General features: G+C 39.6%; 1 protein-coding gene across 6 annotated transcripts in view; it reads left to right on the forward strand.

Moving 5' to 3' along the window:
- ATP8A1 (ATPase phospholipid transporting 8A1) overlaps window positions 1-24,178 on the forward strand; it is a 75,249-nt gene that overhangs the window by 35,405 nt on the left and 15,666 nt on the right. For 5 of the 6 annotated variants that reach the window (XM_081875662.1, XM_081875661.1, XM_081875664.1 and 2 more), the window contains 16 exons: window positions 1,475-1,563; window positions 2,424-2,468; window positions 3,747-3,819; window positions 4,929-5,034; window positions 6,551-6,633; window positions 6,763-6,812; window positions 7,668-7,737; window positions 9,890-9,974; window positions 11,233-11,372; window positions 12,442-12,580; window positions 14,721-14,785; window positions 16,966-17,138; window positions 18,388-18,571; window positions 18,668-18,778; window positions 21,979-22,053; window positions 22,155-22,277. In XM_081875662.1, coding sequence (XP_081731788.1) covers window positions 1,475-1,563; window positions 2,424-2,468; window positions 3,747-3,819; window positions 4,929-5,034; window positions 6,551-6,633; window positions 6,763-6,812; window positions 7,668-7,737; window positions 9,890-9,974; window positions 11,233-11,372; window positions 12,442-12,580; window positions 14,721-14,785; window positions 16,966-17,138; window positions 18,388-18,571; window positions 18,668-18,778; window positions 21,979-22,053; window positions 22,155-22,277 — 1,611 coding nt within the window. The remainder of the gene's footprint in view (window positions 1-1,474; window positions 1,564-2,423; window positions 2,469-3,746; window positions 3,820-4,928; window positions 5,035-6,550; window positions 6,634-6,762; window positions 6,813-7,667; window positions 7,738-9,889; window positions 9,975-11,232; window positions 11,373-12,441; window positions 12,581-14,720; window positions 14,786-16,965; window positions 17,139-18,387; window positions 18,572-18,667; window positions 18,779-21,978; window positions 22,054-22,154; window positions 22,278-24,178) is intronic. The other variant, XM_081875663.1, reaches the window with a different exon arrangement.

Here is a 24,178-nt window from a genome sequence, read left to right on the forward strand (position 1 = left end):
TTAAAAACAGTTTAAAACTGCTTACAAACATAAGGTGGGTCCTAAAAATAAACATATCACATGGCAAAAACCAGGGTAAAGAGCTGTGTCTCCCCACCACCACCCCAATGTTGGTAAAGCAGTACCAATATTTGCCCTAGTCCTAAAGATTAGAGACACTTCATCTGAAGGCGTGGCCCAAAAGAGACACTTCACCCCATCCCTGTCCTGATTAGACGTCTCTATGCCCTCCTAAGAGAATGGAGAACTCTCTTGATAGAGGGTAGGGCTTTTTCAAGAGTTATGTCAATAGATATTTAGTGAAGTGTAAATTCCACACGAAAACCCAGCAATCTGTTGTGGCATGGCTGAGAAGGGGAGGCGTCCTGTTTATCAGCTGCATGCAGGCTTTTCTCCACATCTCATGAAGAGACATCACCAATGAGCAAGACAAAAAATGAACATTCGGTCTCCCATTTTTTTGTGAGAAGGGCAGGCAAGGGCTACATAATCCCAAACAGTAAGAAGCCTCGCTCTCTGCTGTAAAAGGGCTTAGAAGTGCAGCAATCCAGTGGTATCCACTAGAGGGCATGAAAGAACAAGAAAAACAAAACAAGCTCTTTTTAGCTGGGAAAAAAGGATTGGGAGCTACTTCACTCCTAGACTAGGATGCAGAGGACTCTATCCCAGGGATCAGCAAACTTTTTCAGCAGGAATCTGGTCCACTGTCCCTCAGACCTTGTGGGGGAGCCGGACTATTTTTTTGGGGGGGGGGTGAATGAACTCCTATGCCCCACAAATAACCCAGAGATGCATTTTAAATAAAAGGACACATTCTACTCATGTAAAAACACTGGGCAGGCCCCACAAGTAACCCAGAGATGCATTTTAAATAAAAGGACACATTCTACTCATGTAAAAATACACTGATTCCCGGACCGTCCGTGGGCCAGATTTAGAAGGTGATTGGGCTGGATCTGGCCCCTGGGCCTTAGTTTGCCTACCCCTGCTCTATCCCTTCTGAATCTTCCTACATGCAGTTTAAATATTGTGATAAAAGCTCTGGAAAGACCTCCATCTGAGCATGGGGGGGCGTGTCACTTGTTTAAAAACATTAACTCTTGTCTTTATGGTAGAACAGAACTGGATTAAAAGGAGAGTTGTGTGTTTTCTATCACATATGATTGGAAATCCATTGGGTAGTCTGAGCTTGTAGGCATGTAGGCTGCTGCAGAAAGTTACATCCATACTGAACAACTGGTAGCATTGGAGGTGAAACAGGAGTTCTGAGGGGACACAGTGATTAGAGGAACAAATGACAAACATTCCATCCAAACCAGCCAGTAATACTTCTTTTTGCTAAGGTTGTTTAGCATTTTCAACATTTATTATTTATACAGCATGTTAAAACATGAAGAGTTTTTAACAGTTGAGACATTAATAATAGGAATGTAGGCTTAATGAGAAGTCTTAATCAGCCTTATCATTTGTTTAGGTCAAATACATATTTTCTGACAAAACTGGCACCCTGACATGCAACGTAATGCAGTTTAAGAAGTGTACTATTGCAGGAATCGCTTATGGGTAAGTTTTTCCATAAATATAGTTGCATTTGTACTCTTTGCTGCTTTAGTGAAAATAGTTTTTATTATTTGGGGTTTCAATCAAGTCAGAATTTAAAACATCAATTCAAATTGGAATATATCTTTAGCAGTTAAAAACAAAATGCAATTAAAAAGGCCAGAAACCTATGAATTACTATGATTTCAGCAATATTTTACTGGTTCTTAAGCAATTTAATAATACCTTCATTTTATAGCACATGAACAGGCATCTGGATGTTTCATATATACATATTATACCTATGCAGAAATTATAATTGAGACTTTGAGCAGTTGGGTTAAGACACCTCATAGTAACCATAAGACTAATAAGTATCTTTAGAAGTCCTAGTTCAGAAAAGTAAAATAAAAAGGGTCTTTTGATTTTAAAATATTTCCTATTTAACTGCTAAAATGAATTGTTGTTGCATAATTGAGGACTGTGTAGGTCCTTGATGCTTCTTGTGAAAGTACCTTTAGGCTTTTCAAGCAAAGTGGAATATTTTCAATTTAGGAAACCTGGCCATTGAGATCTGCAGTGAAATGTTGCAATGTTGAATGCTCTTATTTCGGGTACAAGCCAGCCCACAAGCGATGCTCTCTTCCAATATATTTTCTTCCATTTCTTCATCATACCTGGCATATTAACTCAAACTTTGTTCACTGAACTAATTAGCTCTCGGCAGACTTCCACAGTGTGTTTCATATCACAATCCTTCTTTTTGTTTTCTGTGTTCATTTTATTTTCATTTCTTTTTCATTAAATTCTCCTTTATGTGCCACCTGAACTTGACACCTTTCAGAGCTATTTCCTATTTCTTTACCTCCTTTCTTTCCACACAGCCATTCTCCTGAATCAGAGGATTATGGCTATGCTACAGACGAGTGGTAAGCACTAACCTTCTTCTAGCGTCGTTTGTTTTTGCTTGGGCGAATGTGAGTAGGATTCAAGTGCAGAGCAGGAAAATGAAATCTGCATGTTTAAAACACTCTGTGGCCCTGGCACAATAAATCTTCTTTAAGAAAGAAACAGACTTTTTGTGGTTAGGAAAGTGACAGGGAAATGAAATGAAAAGTGTAGAATGAAGGAATGATTGATCATGAGATAGATAGATTAGATAGATAGATAGATAGATAGACAGACAGACAGACAGACAGACAGACAGACACCCACCCACCCACACCCCACAAGCACTGCAGGATGAATGCTCATTGTCATTTAACCTCTTGACAAAAAAATAAATCAGAATAAACGCTCAATAAAGACTGGATGTAATAACCTCCAATCCTAACCTCCACATAAGCTTTGTAGAAGCAAATCAGTAAATGGGTTACCTGGAGGATGAATATGAATGTGTATCTTTATTATTAACTATAGAACAACTTTTTAAATTAAATAATAATACTTTAATAATAATAATTTATTATTTATACCCCACCCATCAGGCTGGACTCCCCCAGCCACATAGAGAAATTGATAGTGTACATAAGTGGCACAGCTCCTGACTCTGAAGGAGAGTACCTCTAAATGCAATGTCAAAGTTTGAATACCACAGGTAGCCACAGGTATCTCCCTGTTGAGGATATAGGCATTGGAAGCTTTACTGGTCACGCAGGTATTGGTTACACAGTAAAATGTGTATTTTTCTCTAAACCTGTTAAATTTCTAAACACATAAATACCCTGAGCTTACAGTTCCCTTGTTAGCAAAACGTTCATAAATGCCAGAGTCCAACAAAGTGAAATTCTTGCCTGATAGAAAACTTGGTAATAGCAGAAGTTGCTTTGCAACTTGCACATGCAAGTCATGATTTGATGTTGTAGTCGTCAAGTTATTAATATGCATGGATAAACTAGCAAAGTTATAATTTGTTTATTATGTGTATTTGTATATCAAGATCCTATCTGGAACCCGCATATGGGCATTTCTTTTGTTGAAGTTAGCTGAACTATGCAAACAATCACTCAAATGAAGAGTAATTAAAATTTCAGGATTCCTTAATAAATACAGATTGCATTCCTGTATTAGTTAATACTATATTAGTTGATACTAACACAGTGTAATCAAGCCCTGTGTCTGCTCTATAGCGTGTGGTCCTAGGATGTGTATTATTAAGAGATAAATTAAATGTTTGTATGCTTTCATTTTTCTTTTATTTCTTTTAGGCAAGGCTCACAACCTGGAGATGAAAAAATGTTTAGCGATTCATCATTACTGGAAAACCTCCAAAACAAACATGTAAGATATAGAAATAAATACTACTGTTATATGAAGAAAAAACGGAAATTCATCAAAGCAAAAGGAGCCTATCACAAACAGGAAACTTAATTCGTATTCCAGTCATCTGCACATGTACTTTCAATAAAGCCACATCGATTTAAATAAGATTTACTTTCATAAGGGTCTAACTAAAAGTTCCAAGTAAATGTGTGTAAAACGCTGATGGCCACTTTTGTAAGAGGAGGATGTGGTTTGGAGCAGAGAACCAGTGATCAGAGGGGTAGCCTTTTCTACTACAACACCCTATTCCCTTCACGGCTTTAGGTGCCCATCTACCCATGCAATCTGGATGAGGCTCCCATGCCTGCCTGTTATTTTCATGGAGGAAAGTTCTCATTCACTCCAGCAGGATATTCCACCCACCCACACACACACACGTAGCAGGTTCAGGGGCTCCATTACACTGACTCTTTGTGAAAAAGTGTCTTGAACTTAAAGACAAAACACATGACCAACACAAAACAGACCCTTCTGTTTCATTAACTTGATCCTTTCTCTCTTGCTGTCCACTTTTATTTAACTCCTTGCACATCCAGACATCTTCCCTTTAAATATTTAAATAGTATTTTAAAGTATCTCTTCTCTCAAGTTCTTAAACCCTGAACTTCCCTTATCTTTTTCCTTTCCTTTCATTTGTGTCCCTTTCCTATTCCTTGTCTTTCTTAGATTTAAGCCTGCTTAGGGGTTTATTATGTTAAATTCAATTTATGTTCACGTTCAATCTGTTAAAATTATTCCAGTAGGAATCCTTTAACTGGTGCATCTTGGGAGCACTAGTCCCCTGTATTAGCTTGCTTGACTCTCTGTTTTCCTTGAATAGCAGAAATATACCATATGCCCTGAGAATATACTGTTTAAGACAATACACTGTTTAAGACAAGTCTGTGTCCCACTAATACCTTCCCATGTCTCCTTGTAGTTGACTGAAAATAAAACAAGTCTTGAGTCTGATAAAAAAATAATATACTCTCCACAGCAACGGTTTGAACTATTCTTATATGCTTATAGCTTTAAATTTTGGAATGAGGCATAATTCATTTGTATTGTTTTATGTGTGTCTGTTTTAGCCAACTGCACCTATAATTTGTGAGTTTCTAACTATGATGGCAGTGTGTCATACAGCAGTTCCAGAAAGAGAGGATGATAAGATCATTTATCAAGCAGCTTCTCCAGGTAAGGTCATTGAAACCTGTGAAGAACGTTATACCCTTGTTGAGCAGATTGACTAAGTTGATCCCCCCAAAAAAAGTTTTTAAAAAAAGTGACATAAAGTCAGCATATTATTAATGAGCAGGTTACGCTCCTCTATTGATCATAATGCATTTCTGTTGTAAACACGTAAGATCATAGTGGGGACTCACCTGGTAAATCACTAGAATAAAGGATTTTCTTAGGTACTTAATACCAGTGTTTTTCTTCTAGGAAAAGGTGCCGGTACTGCTTACCCTTGAATACCCCCAGAAAAGAAGCACTGCTAATTACAACTTGATTGTGTCAAGTTAGTACAACTGCAAGCAGAAGCATAGTGTAAGGGCACAAAAAATTAGTTTTTTGTGCTTCCCCGGCTGCAGGTGCTCCCCATCCTGCCCGCCTGCCTCACCTGAGCAGCCCGCCATACAGTAGCTGGGAGAGGATGGGCTCTTGCATCTCTCAGCTGTGTGGCATCCCCCACCAACAGGGGAAGCGAGCAGACAGCGCAACCAGTAGCAGTGGTGGAACCCACAAATGTGACACCGCTGCTCCTCAGCTCTTTCCCACAGCAGGAGTGCTACATGGAGGCACCTGTTAGGGCAGAGGTAGGCAACCTAAGGCCCGGGGGTCAGATGCGGCCCATTCGCCTTCTCAATCCGGCCCGTGGACGGTCCGGGAATCAGCGAGTTTTTACATGAGTAGAATGTTTCACTTTATTTAAAATGCATTTCTGGGTTATTTGCGGGGGCCTGCCTGGTGTTTTTACATGAGTAGAATGTGTGCTTTTATTTAAAATGCATCTCTGGGTTATTTATGGGGCATAGGAAATCGTTCATTCCCCCCCCCCAAAAAAAAATATATAGTCCGGCCCCCCACAAGGTCTGAGGGATGGTGGACAGGCCCACAGCTGAAAATGGTTGCTGACCCCTGTGTTAGGGAGTGCAATACTTTCTTTACCCTGGACCCTGGCAACCCACTCTATGCCACCAACAGCAAATTCACAAAACAGTCTCTCTATATATGTATATGAGAGAGAGAATCTGCCATGAACACAGACTACCAACAGCATTTCACCATATGTATGCTCTATTCTTGTGGGGGATGTGAACACAAGGTTAAAAGTATGGATCACTTCCTAAGCAGTGCTTCATGTGCAGGAAACACCCTTACTTGCTGGAACAGCCTTTGATTTAAAAGCCATTGACTCACTTTCAGTTCAGAACTGAAATAAGCTAGTTTAGAGATGCCAGATAAGGAATTTCTTTCATATACAGAAGACAAAGGGGAAACTGAGTAACAGAGGTAGGAAGAAGCTGAAAGGCTTTACCAGGAACATTAATCACTCGCATTAAAGAGTAAATACACCAGGAAACTTTAAATGTGTAATTTTTCTTTGCAATATTTAAGACATGAACTGCAGAGTATATAAAAATCGAGATTTCAGTGTTTTCACTTTTATCAATTTGCTAGTCAAATAACAGGGAATGGTTTGTTACAGATGAAGGAGCATTGGTTAGAGCAGCCAAGCACCTCCATTTTGTTTTCACTGGAAGAACACCAGACTCTGTGATTATAGAATCTGTAAGTACATCTAAAATAGTAAAGATTAGACTGTTGTTGCTAATACTGTAGTTTTATTAATACAGAAAAAAACTTTTGGAAAACATTTTTAAAAGACTGAATTAATGATAGTTTCATTTTTCCCCCTAGCTTGGACAGGAAGAAAAATATGAAATGCTAAATGTGCTAGAATTTACAAGGTAATTAAACACCTGTGAATTTTTTCTTGTTTAGTATTTAAGAAACAGTTTTTTCTAAGGTAAAGGAAGGCTCTTTTTGAAAAGGAAAAGTTTGAGAAAATGGGCATTCAAAGCGTAATTTAATTCATGAAACGTCCTACATTTGGGCTTTTAAGCATAAGCAGAACAAAATAACTCTAGAAAACTAGAGTAGGACATTGTGTGTGAGATAGAGAGTGTGTAATATAGCAATAAAGTACAAAATAAGATTTTTAAAGAGACTGATAAAAGCACAAAGAAATTAAAAGAAAAAAATATCAAAGTATGCAATTCATTGTCCACAGAAATAGTACAGCTGTAAAGTCCATCCTATTTATCATTTATTAATTATTAAATAGCCCTTAACACCTCATATTGCTAATTTTCTCATTCCAACAACATAAATTTAAAACAGCATTATATTGAATCTTTTTAGTTACTCACCCTTCCCAGTGTTGCTTATAGTACATAATTTATAAATAAATTATAATTCTATTGTCATATACCATTTCCCCCAGTCTTTTAATGTTGAGCGGGGGGAGTTCTGCCCTTCATTTTTTAAAATAGAAAACCTATGTGTGAAAAGACCACTCTTATTTTATCAAAACTTACATTGTTTCATAGATGGAATATTTTGCAAACATTTGTAGGGCGGGGAGGGGGTAGGCTTCATATTTTAGAGGATATTTATTTTCTCTCTCCGGTAAACATTTTCTCATTTCAAGATATGTGGAATCAATGCTTATGCTCCATCTTATATATGTTTATTGTATAAGTCTATCACACCCCACTAAGTTGCTTAAAACCTGTTTGAAATGGAACATGCCTTTCATTCAGTTCTAGGAAAAGAATGTCTGTGATTGTCCGCACGCCTACAGGAAAATTAAGACTTTACTGCAAAGGGGCTGTAAGTTGTTGGCAATGTTGTTGTTGTTGTTTTCATTTTCCATTTCTTTGCACTATTTGCTATCAAGGATTGGCTGTGAAGTGTTATGTTAGACATAGGCCCAATAGAGGTTGCCGTTTTATGGAGTGGAAAGACGTCCCCGCATTTACAGTGGTGCTTATTTGTATTATTAATACATGGCAGGTGACATTAAGTGGGGAAGATAATTCCTTTGAACTACAGATTCTCATAATACAGTTTTAGAGACTACATCCCAGCATCCTTAGTGCATTCCAGCAACACTGAGATGGTGGCCCATGGGGCCTACATTTCAATCAGCGCTATGAACTTGATTTCTCACTGAAAACCTGAATTACAGTAAGTCAATCCCATACTCACATGCGTGTAAGATGTTCTCAATTGGGATGAGCTTCCCCTCGTGGATGGAGGCAGGAACACTGAGAGAGGTTCTGAATCATTCATTCATTCCTGTCTTTGCATGAAACAGGTGCTGGGTACACTCTCAGTCTTGTCTTCTGTAGCTCAGGCCTGAATACAGTGGTACCTCGGGTTAAGTACTTAATTCGTTCCGGAGGTCTGTTCTTAACAGTGTAACAGTAACCTGAAACTGTTCTTAACCTGAAGCACCACTTTAGCTAATGGGGTCTCCTGCTGCTCCCGTGCCGCCACGGCACGATTTCTGTTCTCATCCTGAAGCAAAGTTCTTAACCCGAGGTACTATTTCTGGGTTAGCGGAGTCTGTAACCTGAAGCATATGTAACCTGAAGCGTGTGTAACCCGAGGTACCACTGTAGTGTAGTGTGCATAATTATGTTTTATTGTTTCAATTTTCTGTTATTTTGTGGCATTAGTCATTGTCTCTGTTTTCCTTTGGTCCTGTCTTGGTGACTGTGGTTTAAATGCTTCTCCTCCATGTCAGTGCTGTTAGTTCCCTCGCTCTTGGTCCTGGTGTTATCTACCCTCATCATCCTGCTACTGTATTTTTCTTATTCTAGTACATTCCCCATTTTGTAGAGCCTGTGTTTTTAAAGATTTTTAAAAGTAGTATATTGTTGCCTCCCTATTCCTTGATCTCTCCATCTGTCTTTCTACCTTGGCCCAAGCCCTTCTAAGTCTTCATCCTGTTTCCTAGTTTCCTGTGTGCTCCGAGCTTTAGACTTCAGCAGCAGTGAGCACACATAAACACCTAAAGCAGGACTGGGAAACTTTTGGCCTATTGGACCACAACTCCCATCATCCCCAACCTTTGGCCATGCTCTAGATGGGGCTCATGGGAGTTGTAGTCCCACAATATATTGAGGACCAAAGGTTCCCCATCCATGCTATCATAATGGGGATAGTGTGTATTATCTGTGTTTTACAGGATGCTAAAGGTTTGTACGCTAAGGTTGTACGCTAAAGGTTTGTACGCTAAGGTTGAATTACACATGTGCTTTGCATGGTCTGGTCCTTTCCCTTTTCTGGCATCTTAAGCTTTTTAGTTTGGTTTGGTCTGGTTCTTTTGCCTATCCTGCACTAAGTTACAGCTAGGATTTGCTTGTCTGTCAACCACCACTTTAAAAAGAAATTCATTATTGTGTACTGATGAAATATCAGACCAGTTGGATAAATCATCAAATATATGAGAAGAAAGGGTGATAAAGGGAAGGCAAATGGCATAAATGACAGCTAAATGGCAGGTTTAGGGTGTGTGTCAATTAGAGGCACTACTGTGAGTTAGAGTCCTGTAGACTGTACCTATTTAATAAGGAAGTATATAGCCTGGGACAATCCCGCAGTGACATAAGCACCAAACATTTGCAGTACAGATCCCATAAATCAGTTACATATCAAATGTGCAACTGACCCACATACTACAGTAAAGGCTGTGAATATTGGCTGTATTGCACTGGTGCAAATAAAACTGCTATAGAATTTGTTGAGTAACAGGGATCAAAAGTCCATTTTTCAGTCATAACCTTAAAAAACATTTCTGTGTGACTTTTTGCTGAAAAGCGTTATATGAATATTCTGCATAAATAAATAAATTAATAACAGTATGTTTATTTACAGTCGGACTGTAGTTATTATAGAAATGCATTTCCTCTTTTAATCCCCCCCCCCATTGCTTTGTGAAAGAAATCTTGCTTCAATTTGTTTTGTGCCATTATAGGACACAGTAATTTATGATCGCCTGGCTGAAAATTCAAGATACAAGGAAATTACCCTGAAACATTTAGAGCTGTTTGCTACAGAAGGTATTATTATTTGCATATTGGTTGGTTATGTATAAAACCATTAATGTAATAACAATCCTATGATTTTGTAACAATTGGTGGTTATTGTAAAAGAGCCCTCACTTTCTTCATTAAAGTTAGTGCAATGTAGTATAGTGGTTCTTCCTTTTTCATCGTGACTGAGAGATGCCTTCACGCATGTACATAACTTGATTCCTCTAACGTTGATTTCTCTGCCTTTGATTACTTTAGTTTGGTAGATGAATGTGTGAAATGATCTCAAAGAGAAGCATAGTGTTTGAGATAATATGAGGGAATGTGAAAGGTCTGTCTGTGGGTATTATGCTCATGTTGGTCCGTTCACACATGTAAGTAGCAATACAATGCAACAGTTATCAAAGGAAAAAGAGCTTGTGCGAACAAATACAAAATTTTAGTTCATCTTGAAATTTAAGATTTTGATTGGTTCAAAAACATCTGATACATTTAGCAATTACCTATACCCCAAACCAAGAACACTTCTCTTATAAAGGAGGTGGTGATTTTTCATGGAAGAGTAGCAGATTGGTGGCAAATGTTTGCAATTATGTTGTCAGATGCTCACATACAAGCTGGCTGTCCTTTAAGATGGATACTATGGAGTGGTCACATTCTTTTGGATTCATTATAATTAATTATCCAGACGCAACACAGCATTTCTCATTTCCCTATGTTGGTGTATTAATCAAATTAGCGCAATACTTTTGTGTTTATTTTGTATGGTTTACTTTTATGTCTTTATTCTGCTTTCCTAAATATTTATTTTTGTTTTAAGAAGAATAGTTTGTGCTTTGGTGTTCTGAACATCTTTCCTTGACTTCAGTTGTAATACTGTATAGGAGGAGGGGTGGGGTGGTTTGAAAGTTATGGTAGTTCCCATTGTTTCTAATGTTCCTGAATACCTGTGAACATTCGGATTGAAACACTAACATGAAGCTACTATATACTGGAAGAATCTGGAGTTATGATGTGCTGTTTTTTGGAAGAAGCAGGGTGTGCATCATATGAGGTATACATGTTGCTTCTGTCTGGATATCAGTGTAAGATAAAAATGGTTCTGTGGCTTCTGCGGCTATTTTATATATTCAGGAAGCATTCTTTTGTTTCCAGACTCTAAACTCTACTACAAACTCAGATGATAAAGGATATTTGTGATGCGAGGTACCATATGAAACCAATATTGTAAAATGATAAAGAAATGAATAATTATTGAACCTTGTATCACCATTTTATTTCTTAGGTTTGAGAACACTTTGTTTTGCTGTTGCTGAGATTTCAGAAAATGACTACCGAGAGTGGCTAAACATCTATCAAAGAGCTGCAACTGCTGTACAAAATAGAGCACTGAAACTTGAAGAGAGTTATGAACTAATTGAAAAAGTAGGTGTTGTGTGTTGCCTGGATATGTTACTTATATCTGGCATAACTTGCATCTTTTGAAGCTAATGGCTGATCATGTTTAGAATTTTATTGCATCTCAGTTCGCTCAAACAATTTAAAAAGAAGTCCAGAGCCCCCTTATACTGGGCTGACAGGTGGTGAATTATGTGGAGGCATCCCTCAGTCTAGTTCTCTTGGTTGAGACTGGTGAACAAATGATCAGGAGTTCGATCAGTGGGTTGCCCGTCATCAGTAGCCAGCATAAAGCCCCCAAATGGGGTGTTCCATGGTGGGAAGGCAGCAGAACTGAGCCAGGCTGGATCCTGCGAATCAGACCTGATTTGGACATACTGTGCTAGCCTTGAGCTGGCGCAGAGATCAGTCCAGATCCTGCCTCTCCACCTTCTACTAAAGAGGTGGGGAGGGGAGGGGAAGTGGTTTGAATTGTGCCATAAGTCTATTTTGGAAAACCGAAAATATAGCCAACACACCTATTTGAAACAAAGCCTTTTTAAATTTGTTAAGCTTCATCAAATAAAGCTTTTTATGCCTTGGGCTACTGGACCTATATACTTTGGCCTAGTCAGTTATATACAAGAAAGCTTTTCCCTGCTAAGGCCATCCCTTCCCAAATGTCTTGCCCATGTCCTCAAAAATACCACTACTGATAAAATGCCTAATGCCCCATGGTTTTGCAGAGTAGCAGGAAAGAGAAAGAATTTTCTCAAAATGAATGATCACTTCTAAAAAATGGTAAGGAAGCCAGAAAGATCCAGATGATTTCCTCCTGCTGCTATTGCTGCTCCCAGAAAGAATGAATGTAAGAACAAATCAAAATAGACATGAAGAGCAAAGAGTTGCAAATTATACATTAAGGCATTCAGCCCAATTCTAAGTAAACATTGAAAATAAGTGTCACTGAAATATTTCAAAGTAAATGCTTCTTTAGATTATGCTTTTTTGCCCAGAGTCCCTGATTCTGTATTTATTTATTTTTTTACATTCAAAACTGTATTTGTGATGGTGGTGGTGGTTGTTTAAAAATCTCTCTGATATGCTCTTTTCAAAGAACCTTCAGCTACTTGGAGCTACAGCCATAGAAGATAAGTTACAAGACCAAGTGCCTGAAACAATAGAAACTCTAATGAAAGCAGATATTAAAATTTGGATCCTTACTGGAGATAAGCAAGAGACTGCTATTAACATTGGTAATGCGTAAGACTTCAGTCTTCATGCTACATTGTTCTTTTACGTCTTTAAATACAGTGGTGCCCCGCAAGACGAATGCCTCGCAAGACGAAAAACCCGCTAGACGAAAGGGTTTTCCGTTTTGGAGGTGCTTCGCAAGACGAATTTCCCTATGAGCTTGCTTCGCAAGACGAAAATGTCTTGCGAGTTTTTCCGACTTTTTCCCCCTTCCCCCCCCCTTTTTCTAAGCCGCTAATAGCGCTAAGCCGCTAATGGGCTTGCTTCGCAAGACGAAAAAACCGCTAGACGAAGAGACTCGCGGAACGGATTCTTTTCGTCTTGTGAGGCACCACTGTAATAGTAAAATAATAATAATGGAAAGAAATATGCATCTGTGTACTGGGAACAAGTGAGTGCTGCTCTTTCTGACCTAGACCTGCATTTACCCTAAGGTGCCCTGAGATGCAGGTGTCACTTATGAGAAAGCGCTTCCTCTTGGCTACAGGCTAGGACGCAAAGATGAGAGACAGGGTGCCCTTGCCAAGCTAGAAAGCAACGGGATATTTCTGGCTTGAGAAAGAAAAAATAATGCCATTCATTGTGCTGCCTCTCCTCTCCCCTTTACACCCCCCACTGAGGTAGACACATTGCTAAGGCACAAGCTTAACCCCAAAGTGGCTTTTTCTCTTGCCACTTCACCATAAAGAGGAGCAAGCAATACACTCTTCACACTGCCCCTCCCTCTCTCCCCTCCCTGGGGAAGGCATGATCCAGAGAGCCTGACTACAAGTGTCAAACCATCTTTTGCCTGTTGGTAGCGGCAGACATTCATTCACAGGGTCCAGGTTCAGAATGCCTTTCTCCTCCTCCCCAGGAGAAGGAGTTACTCTGGCCCCCAGTGTGACCCTCCCCATGGTCGAAGACACCGTATTTTTCACTCCATAAGACGCACTTTTTCCCTCTTAAAAACTAAGGGGAAATGTCTGCGCGTTTTATGGAGCGAATGTGTGGTCCCTGGAGTTAATTGCCGGAGTGTGGCACGCTCCTGAGCTGCTCTTTGGGGCTGGCGGGGGAAACCCCAGGTGCCAGCAGAGCAGCCAGGGCTTCCCCCTCCAGCCCCTACAAGCTCTTGCTTAGCCGCGCGCAGCCTCCCCAGCCCAGGAGAGGCTGCGCGTGGCTATCCCATAAGCCAGGAGAACTTGCTGTCCTGGCTTCTGGGATTCAGAATATTTGTTTTCTTGTTTTCCTCTTCCAAAAACTAGGTGCTTCTTATGGTCTGGTACGTCTTATAGTGCGAGAAATACGGTACTTGGGGTCCTTTCAGGTCCTCAGGTGCCCTGTGTTTTCCTCTGCCCTTTTCATGAGTTTCATATCTGTCCTCTCCTCTTGTTGTTGTTGTTGGTTGTTATATTAGGTGGATATACACATTTCTGAGTTTTCAGATCCCTTCCTTCACCTTTTTCTCTCTCCTTGCTTGCCCACTCCATCTGGTGTGTCTGTTTGATTTCTTTTGTCACTGTTTCCCTCTCCCTTTTTTGCTTTTGTGGGTTTGGGAGATCAGGTTGTTGGTCACTTTACGGGGTAGGTTTGGTCAGTCAGGGTTTGCCCTGTGTCCTTTGGGGCCATTACTGTGATCAGACCAGAGGTATGCTCAGCTTATGCTGCAATACTTGCAATACAGCGCAAGTCTGTATTAAGAGACATGTTTTTCACAATTCCCGTACTCTCTGGAATACGGGATCACATTTGTGACAGAGATTGGAGAGGTGCGTTCTCTGATTCTAGCTCAGAGAGGAGCATGGCTCTGTCAGTTTTGTGCCTTTTTTGGTCTGATGCACAGCATCTAGCTGTTCTCCTTATGGCCGCCCCTGCTGGCTCACCACTTTACAGCATGACAGAAAGAGAGCAAGAGATTAGACTGTACTGTCTCCCTCACCCAGAGTCTCACAAACAGATGCTTTCCCCCTTCCCCTGCAGTGGGAACTCCCCATATTCTTATCAAGGATGCACACATGAATATCATTGAAGATCCAATGGTGCAGGTGGCTGGCCCTGCTGGCAGGGATAGGTCAAAGGGCAGACAATCCCATAAATCCAGGCATAAAAGTCAAACACCAACACTAATTTCTCTTAATAAAATATTGTATTTCTTTCTAACAGGCCACTCATGTAAACTCTTGAGAAAGAACATGGGGCTACTAGTCATAAACGAAGGCTCTCTCGATGTAGGTATAATGGTGGGGGGGGGGGGGAGTGCTAATGCCTATGTGCTATTATTTACAATGCATGGGTCTCTGGAAAAACTTTAAACCGTCAGTATGTGTTTGGATCAAATTACTAAAAATATACAATATGCAGAAAAGCATGTATGTGGCTGACACATATATCCCCTGGTAAAGGTAAAGGACCGCTGACCATTAGGTCCAGTCATGGCCAACTCTGGGGTTGCGACACTCATCTCGCTTTATTGGCTGAGGGAGCCAGCATACAGCTTCTGGGTCATGTGGCCAGCATGACTAAGCCACTTCTGGCGAACCAGAGCAGCGCACAGAAACGCTGTTTACCTTCCCGCCGGAGCAGTACCTATTTATCTGCTTGCACTTTGACGTGCTTTCGAACTGCTAGGTTGGCAGGAGCAGGGACCAAACAACGGGAGCTCACCCCGTGGCGGGGATTCGAACCGCCGACCTTATGATTGGCAAGTCCTAGGCTCTGTTAGCATCTAATAAAAGAATTCAGCTTTTTCTTGCTGCTGCTCCAGTTCTTGTTCTTCTTGGAGAGGGCAGGATAACACTGAATGCAATGAAGTTGTGTCATGCGTTTATTTTACTAGATTTTATCAGAGAGAGAAATATGGGTTGGTGACAGCGATGCATCCTTGTAAAGTCGAGCCAGTCTCTGACTCGTCTCTCCTCACTTCAGATGCTTCCTAATTTGAGATTCAGTGTAGCTGACTCTTTGTATGCCACCAGAGGGTGGTACTGAGTTACTGAACTTAAATGACATACAAAAAGAACAAAAAGACAAGGGCAATATGTAAAAATAGCAAGTGATAAGTGATACAAATTGAAGTACTGATACAGTATATTGGCTAAGAGTAAGAGCTATGCATCCATTCAAATCTCACCTCCGTAATAAACTTTATAGGTGGCCTTAGGTAAGCTATTACTCTATTAGCTTCATCTCCTCAATCCCCATCTGCAATATAGGGATAATAATAATAGCCTACCGTACATGGATGTTGAAGATCTTTTAAGTGACATACTTTTGAATTGCAAAATGTTAATGTTGTACAATAAAGTGAAAATGCAAAAAAAGAAGAAGAAAGGCTAGGCATAGTTAATACTTGGAAATTCTGTGGATTTCCGTAACATTATTCTTCATAATAGTAAGGTAAAGGTAAAGGGACCCCTGACCATTAGGTCCAGTCGTGGCCAACTCTGGGGTTGTGACGCTCATCTCGCTTTATTGGCCGAGGGAGCCGGCGTACAGCTTCCGGGTCATGTGGCCAGCATGACTAAGTCACTTCTGGCGAACCAGAGCAGTGCACAGAAATGCCGCTTACCTTCCCGCCAGAACGGTACCTATTTATCTGCTTGCACTTTGACGTGCTTTCGAACTGCTAGGTTGGCAGGAGCAGGGACTGAGCAACGGGAGCTCACCCCGTCGCGGGGATTCGAACCGCCGACCTTCTGATCGGCAAGACCTAGGCTCTGTGGGTGCTATAGAAGGTACTGGTGGGCGAACCGCTACAAAGTGAAAATCCAGCAAAGTTAGTACTAGGATGTGCTTAAAAATTGAATTCCTTGCTGTGGGTCCCATTATACTGAAATGGCATAATTTGATCAGTTCCTGAAAACGGAGAGCACCAATGAATACTGAGAATCTGATTTTAAGATAGCTTGCACCCATACGGTTCATGGCTAAAATAGTAAATGCCATTCATCTGATGGGGGAAATGAAAGAACTACAAATGTTATAAATCATGGAATTTACATTTCTGTAGGTCAGTGATCACGAGGCTTTCTGGGTCAGTAGGCACTGGTAATAATACTCCTAGCTAATGAATGAATCTGTAATAAAAGGCAACAGGTTACATCAATGTAATCCCACTGAACTTGATAGCAGTATTCCTGTGTACGTGGTAAAAAAGTCATCCACTAAATATCACCCCAAGAGGGTCTCCTCGCTTTTACAGTGGGATTTTTATTTTCCCTGGCTATTTTGTGGCAATACTGATGTGGCCCTTATTCATCATTGTTGTTTTAAAAGCTACTGATGTATTAGTTACATCAAGGCAGAATATAATAGTTTCATAGTTAATTGATAAATGTATATCAAAAGTATAAAACTGTTCAACAGAATTGAAGTGATACATATTTTTGGTGGTGATTTTTTTTTACAGGCAACAAGAGAGACATTAAGCAATCATTGCAGCACTCTTGGTGATGCTTTGAGAAAAGAAAATGATTTTGCTCTTATTATTGATGGTAAAACACTGAAGTATGCGTTGACATTTGGTGTAAGGCAATATTTCCTCGATTTGGCTCTGTCGTGTAAAGCTGTTATTTGTTGCAGGTAAAACTTTTTCTTCTTGAAAACAAAGCATTCATACAATTTTGAGATGTATAGCTCCTCAAAAAGTGTTTTCTATTTTTTGAATAATTTAGGTTATTAAGTAGCATAGCTGCCAATTTACAGATTTGAAAATAAGGGACCAGCAGCCAAAATAAGGGACCTGCAGCCTCACCTGTTCCAGTCTTCCTGTCCTCCTGCAGTCTGGTCAAATTCATGCTGGTAGCTTTGAGAACACTGTCCAACCAACTTTGTAACCAGAGGTTCAACTGAATAGAATCTGAATCACATGCACCACAAGGCCTATGCAGCCTCAACTTAAGATGGCTCCCCGGCCTGGCTTTGCACTGCAAAGTTTGCAGCAGCATGTGCAACAAAATGGTGTCCAGCATTCAAAAACCCCCTCAGCTTGCATTAACTAGCCACACACAAGGCATGCAAGCTCCACCCCCCAGTCATTCTTAGACTTCTTATTGGGTGAGCAACACAGCCAAGCAACACAGTTGGAGCCTCCCTCCTCCCTGGCGGGCAGGGAGGGAGGGAGAGGAGCTGCTTCCTTTGAAATTTAAGGGACATCATTTAAGGGACATTTAAGGGACATCCATCAATAAGGGACAGCAATGGGACATGGCGCTGGAATAAGGGACTGTCCCTTCAAATAAGGGACACTTGACAGCTATGTTTTTGGAGTGGTTTTTTTTTTTAAGTACAATATGGGGGGGGGAGGCATAATTTTAACAGTCTGCTACAATGCCATGTGTCCTCTTTTTCCAGGTAAAATTTGGAACAAACTGCATTTATTTGCTTTTAATGGCCATTTTGGTCTTCAAAATATGGCAACCCTACACTTAAAAATATAGTTATATGAAACATTTGTTCTTTTGCATTGCATGTGATATGATCGACAATATCGTAATTTCTTAGCAATACCATAACTGGATGGGCTTTCCTAAAGCCTGCCAACTAATTTGGAGAATGGCCTCAGTTCATGCTGGTGCCAGGCTACCATAATTTACTGATTTTGGTTTCTCTTGGCTTCTCAATTTTCCAATCAGTTTCCTCCATTTCTTTTTCAGTTTGTGAATCTTTTTTTTAAAAAAAAACAACATGAAAAAACAATGGCTTCCAATGTAATGTGAAATCATAGAAGTTACATAAAAAGCATGCAGTAGTAATTGTGATTTTCTTTGCTGCCTTGCATTTAGAAAAATAAAATGGTAAAGTGGAATTTCTCAAAACATTTCTTTTATAGAGTTTCACCTCTTCAGAAATCTGAAGTTGTAGAAATGGTCAAAAAGCAGGTAAAAGTGGTAACACTGGCAATTGGAGATGGAGCAAATGATGTCAGCATGATACAAACAGCACATGTTGGTGTTGGCATTAGTGGCAATGAAGGGCTACAAGCAGCTAATTCTTCAGATTATTCAATAGCTCAGGTAAATCCACTGATAAATGAACTTTTAAAAGACAGTTGTTTCAAGTGATAGATGCTGTGTACATATACCTAAACTTATTTCCATTATCCTTTATAGTTCAAGTACTTGAAGAACTTACTATTGGTCCATGGTGCCTGGAATTATAGCAGAATTGCTAAATGCATCCTATACTGCTTCTACAAGAATATTGTCCTTTATATTATTGAGGTAATTATGGCATCCTATGCCAGAATATTTCTTTTCAAATTGGAGCGATCTGTGAACTTTTAAAAAACCCATCTATGAAGTGTAGAATTATTCTGTGTGTATTTTTGTGCATTTTACGGGGTCGCCAGCACTGTGTTTGCAGGCTCCAATGTGCTCCCTGTCCTCACAAGTACTTCCTCTTGGCATACCTAGCCAACTTTGAATAGTCTCAGTAAATCTGATCAAAAATCCACAGTGCATGAGGCTGCTTGCTCTTCCTGCTCTGCTCCTGTTTGCACTGACTTAGCCTCTCCTACATGCCCCCATGGCAGCCATCTTATATTATGCCACACCCCATGGCAGCCATTTTATGACTGCTGCCCACAGCTCTTTCTCAAAATTCTACATGTACTGACTGGTCCATGAAGATTAGCAACCCCTATATATATATATATATATATATATATATATATATATATATGCAGGTTTTGGTGTCCTCGGGTGTCTTCCCGTGTAAAAGTTGGGGTGTCTAGGTGACGTTTCGACGAGGTCTCACTCGTCATCTTCAGGCTGGTGCTTTCGGCTTCTTGTTACTGGAACAGAGCAGGATCTCAGTGTTTGAGTTCCTATAAATACTGTAGAGGGGGTGTGGTGTATAGCCTCCAATGTTCTGGGCAGAGAGGAAGTTCCCAGGCTAGTGTGCCTTTTCTTCTTTTGTTCCTTAATTACTTGAGAGATATCTTGAGTGATTTCTTGAGTGATATCCTGAGTACCACTTAGGTGGGTCATTAGGTGTGGATTAGTTGTTAAAGTCTTTGTGTCTTGACCTCTTGAACTTTGTGAAGAGTTTTCCTGAGAAGATGGCTGTACTGTACTTAGTTGTGCTCTGGCTTGGCTTCGTGTATAGGGGCGAGCTGTGGTTTTGTGGCTTGTGTCAGCCAGATCTGTGTAGGGATTGCAGGGGGGTGCAGCATCCGGAGGTGCCACCATGGATTGGCTACTGGATGGTGTCTGTAATTCATCTGTGGAGAGGGTCTGGGTTTGGCTGACACAAGCCACAAAACCACAGCTCGCCCCTATACACGAAGCCAAGCCAGAGCACAACTAAGTACAGTACAGCCATCTTCTCAGGAAAACTCTTCACAAAGTTCAAGAGGTCAAGACACAAAGACTTTAACAACTAATCCACACCTAATGACCCACCTAAGTGGTACTCAGGATATCACTCAAGAAATCACTCAAGATATCTCTCAAGTAATTAAGGAACAAAAGAAGAAAAGGCACACTAGCCTGGGAACTTCCTCTCTGCCCAGAACATTGGAGGCTATACACCACACCCCCTCTACAGTATTTATAGGAACTCAAACACTGAGATCCTGCTCTGTTCCAGTAACAAGAAGCCGAAAGCACCAGCCTGAAGATGACGAGTGAGACCTCGTCGAAACGTCGCCTAGACACCCCAACTTTTACACGGGAAGACACCCGAGGACACCAAAACCTGCATTCCTGTACCCGTGAAAATCTACGAAAGCAAATATATATATATATATATATACACACACACACACACATACATACTCTATTTTGATATGTAAAACCCAGTTCAAAATAGAAATACTAATTTGTTGTTGTTTAGTCGTTTAGTCGTGTCCGACTCTTCGTAACCCCATGGACCAGAGCACGCCAGGCACTCCTGTCTTCCACTGCCACCCACAGTTTGGTCAAACTCATGCTGGTAGTTTCGAGAATGCTAATTACTGGGTGCTAATATGAAAGCAGCACACATTTTTACATATTTGTTTTATGGTATATTGTGTCTAAGGCACATCATAATAACATAATTAAAATAATTAAAATGAATAAAAATAAATATATATACACTGTGCTTCATCTTCTAAAGATCATGAGCTACTTCAGCAGGAAATCAGTTAATTTTCATCTCCAGCAGGACACATTTTTCACAAATGTGGGAATTGTGGTGCTTTCGTTCTCTCCACCTACCTCAGGCATAGGCAAACTTTGCCCTCCAGATGTTTTGGGACTACAACTCCCATCATCCCTGACCACTGGTCCGGTTAGCTAGGGATGATGGGAGTTGTAGTCCCAAAACATCTGGAGGGCAAAGTTTGCCTCTGCCTGACCTACCTCGTGGAAAAGGCCTGGCACACAGTTGACATGTGCAGAGCCTTTAAAAAGTGCATAGTTAGAATCAAACCACACCATCTCACTGAGACCTTGTTTGTCTCCTTCCATCCCACTACTCTGAGCATCCACAGTCATACCTTGAATCCTGAATGCCTTGCGAGTCGAACATTTTGGCTCCCAAACGCCACAAACCCAGAAGTGAGTGTTCGGTTTGCAAACATTCTTTGGAACCCGAACATCCGATGGGGCTTCCAATTGGAAGACGCACCTTGGTTTCTGAACGTTTTGGAAGTCGAACAGACTTCTGGAACAGATTCTGTTTGACTTCTGAGGTACCGCCGTATATGGAAAACTTTAATAGGCCCTTGCCTATTTAAATCAAATAATCCTTACATTTTGTTAATCCTTTAGCAATTTGAATTCCTTTGTGTCTGTTCAGCGTCCATGAGGATCAGAAATGTACTATTTTAAAAATAAAATTAGAACCAGGTTCCCTTGTGGCCCCCCAAAATATTGTGCATTAAAAGACCAAATTGTTCACAGAAACCAGTCACATTCTTATAAACTGAGAATTTATAACAATTCATACAGCTTTGACATTAAACAAAACATGGACCACAACTAAGTCTGTGTCACACTGGTTGCTAATTTCATTTTACTAACTTGCTCTTTTTAAACATATATCAATATTTGTACTCTAACATATTTTAAATAAATATAATATATTTTGAATTCAAAAGAGAGAGAAAAATGGACAATGGTAAGGTATGCTTATGAGTGGAATTGTCTTTTTGTGAGTCATTACTATTGTTATATTTTAAATTTATAAGGATCTTTAGTGCTTTTTCATTTAAAGTGAGTGTGATTTGTTACACATTAAAAATTTAGTTTAAATGGATGTAGAATTGACCCCTCAATTGTGTTTTATTGTATAGTCTAATTAAATACTAAACTGTTATTTCCCCCTGTTTTTCTTGCTGAAATTGAAACTTTGATCAGATTTAACAACACATTTTAAGAGTTAACACCAAATGTGTCCAAATAAGACTGACTAGCTTCAAAAATTTCTTCCTCAGATATGGTTTGCATTTGTTAATGGATTTTCTGGACAAATACTGTTTGAAAGATGGTGCATAGGACTTTACAATGTGGTAAGATATTGTACCTTATTTATTCTGACATTTTAATTACTGTTAAAATTCACTGATTTCTTAACAAATTGATCCCATGATGTGTTTTGTTTATATGTTAGATGTTTACAGCCATGCCCCCACTGACTCTTGGAATATTTGAGAGATCCTGTCGAAAAGAAAATATGCTAAAATACCCTGAATTATACAAGACTTCTCAAAATGCCCTGGATTTCAACTCTAAGGTAGAAAATAGTTTAGTTATCTTTAGAATAGCATCATATGAATGTACATACTGTTACAGTTCTGCATGATTAAAAAGGATTAAATATATGATTAATAATGAAATTATTTTACATCACCACCAGGCTATAAAATAATTGAATCAAATGTCACAAAAATGCAATCCACAAATTGCTATGCTGCACTAACTTTTCCCTCCATCTTAACGACTGCATAAATAGTAGAGACCCAGCAAGCCTCAAACACACCTTAACTCTGGACCTGGTAGCATACATGAATTTTGTGCCAGGGCTGTTTGCAGCCACAATGACACTAGACTATGCAGTGTCCTGGAGGCCAGGTAAGCCTGCAGCTTGACCACAAGACTGGGTGAAATAGACTTCAAATTCCTTTCTTCTGCTGCCGGATGGATTCTGTCTGTCAGTGGGGAGGAAGTATTGAATACCATATTTAAAATGAAAATGGCACATGTTTTCATATTTGTCATTCGTGGTATAGGATTTTTTCTTTAAGATGTTTGATACCATATTTTAATTTTTTGTGTTTTATTCCCATTTATTCTATGGTATTTTGGATTTAAAATGTTTGAAATTTAAATTTCCATATTTTATTTTAAATATTTTTTATTAATTTTTCAACAAAAATAACAAAAATAAAAAACAAACACAACAACAAACAAAGAAAACTATAGATAGAAGCAATAGCAAATCCATAAAATGGGATTCTCCAAATCCCATGACTTTCCTCCCCCTGCCCCCATTCCTTAATTTCCTTTTCAACTGCATATCATTTCTACTCCAAATTATTTTTCTACCCCAAATTTCTTACATTATTTTTAAAATCCTGCCAATGTATTAGCCTGTTTATAATACTTTTGTAAGTAAATAATAAACATTTCCCATTCTTTTTTCAATTTCTTGTCATCTTCATTTCTGAGCTTTCCAGTTAATTTAGCCATTTCCGTGTAGTCCATTAACTTGGTTTGCCAATCTTCTTTGGTCAGGACTGCTTCCTCTTTCTACCTTTGGGCTAACAGTATCCGGGCGGCCTAAACTTCCGTATTTTAAAGCTTTTTAAAATTGCTTTTTACAAAGCATGTCGAAGTGACTTAAACAATCAGCACAGAGCAGAAAACGAAAACAAATAAGGCAAACTCGGTTTTTTATTCATAGAGTATGTTTTTGTTCTTTGCATTTATTTTGTTGTTGGTCAATAGTCAGTTGCTCATAGTCAGGCCTGGTTAGTACTTCTGATGGGAGAATAACCATATAGACTAAACATGCCCCAAGTAGTGCAACAAATAATGTGAAAGCTAAATAAACTTTTCCAAACTTTTAGCAAATTCGGATTAGGTTCTCATATTCATATGATAAACAGTGTTTTTGCAGAATATTTGAAGATTCTTTTTAGTTGTGCAAGTATCTCCGTTGTGATGGTTTTAATTCTTTGTTAGTTTTAGAAAGCTTTTGATTTTGCTGGGTTTATTTTGAGTAAGTTTTCTGAATAAATGCTTACAAGCTACCTGCGGAGACAGAATGGTTGAGTCAGGCTTGATGTGCAGAGGATCTGGAATCATTTGTTGCATGGGTTTGTTATGTTAAAAAGGGTCAGAGTTTGTGGAGCCACGACGGAGGTTAAAGGATTAGCATGTAACAATAAGTACTGGTCAGGAAAATGGAAAAGTAGGCCTAATTTTCTTGCATCCACCTGTGCCTTCTGTCAAATAAAACTTGTGGCAATGGCATAGCAAGGAGGAGAGATAAAGGTTAATGAACAACACAAGTTCAAATGTGCTAAAGTATTGTGGCATAAATTGGATCATACAACCTTACCTACTTGGGAAAAGTAACAAAGAAGTTGGAGACATAGTGGAACATTTTTTGAGGCAGGCAACTCAATTTCT

The sequence above is a fragment of the Podarcis erhardii genome, assembly GCF_964252035.2.
Source record: "Podarcis erhardii genome assembly, chromosome: 9".
NCBI lineage: Eukaryota > Metazoa > Chordata > Lepidosauria > Squamata > Lacertidae > Podarcis > Podarcis erhardii.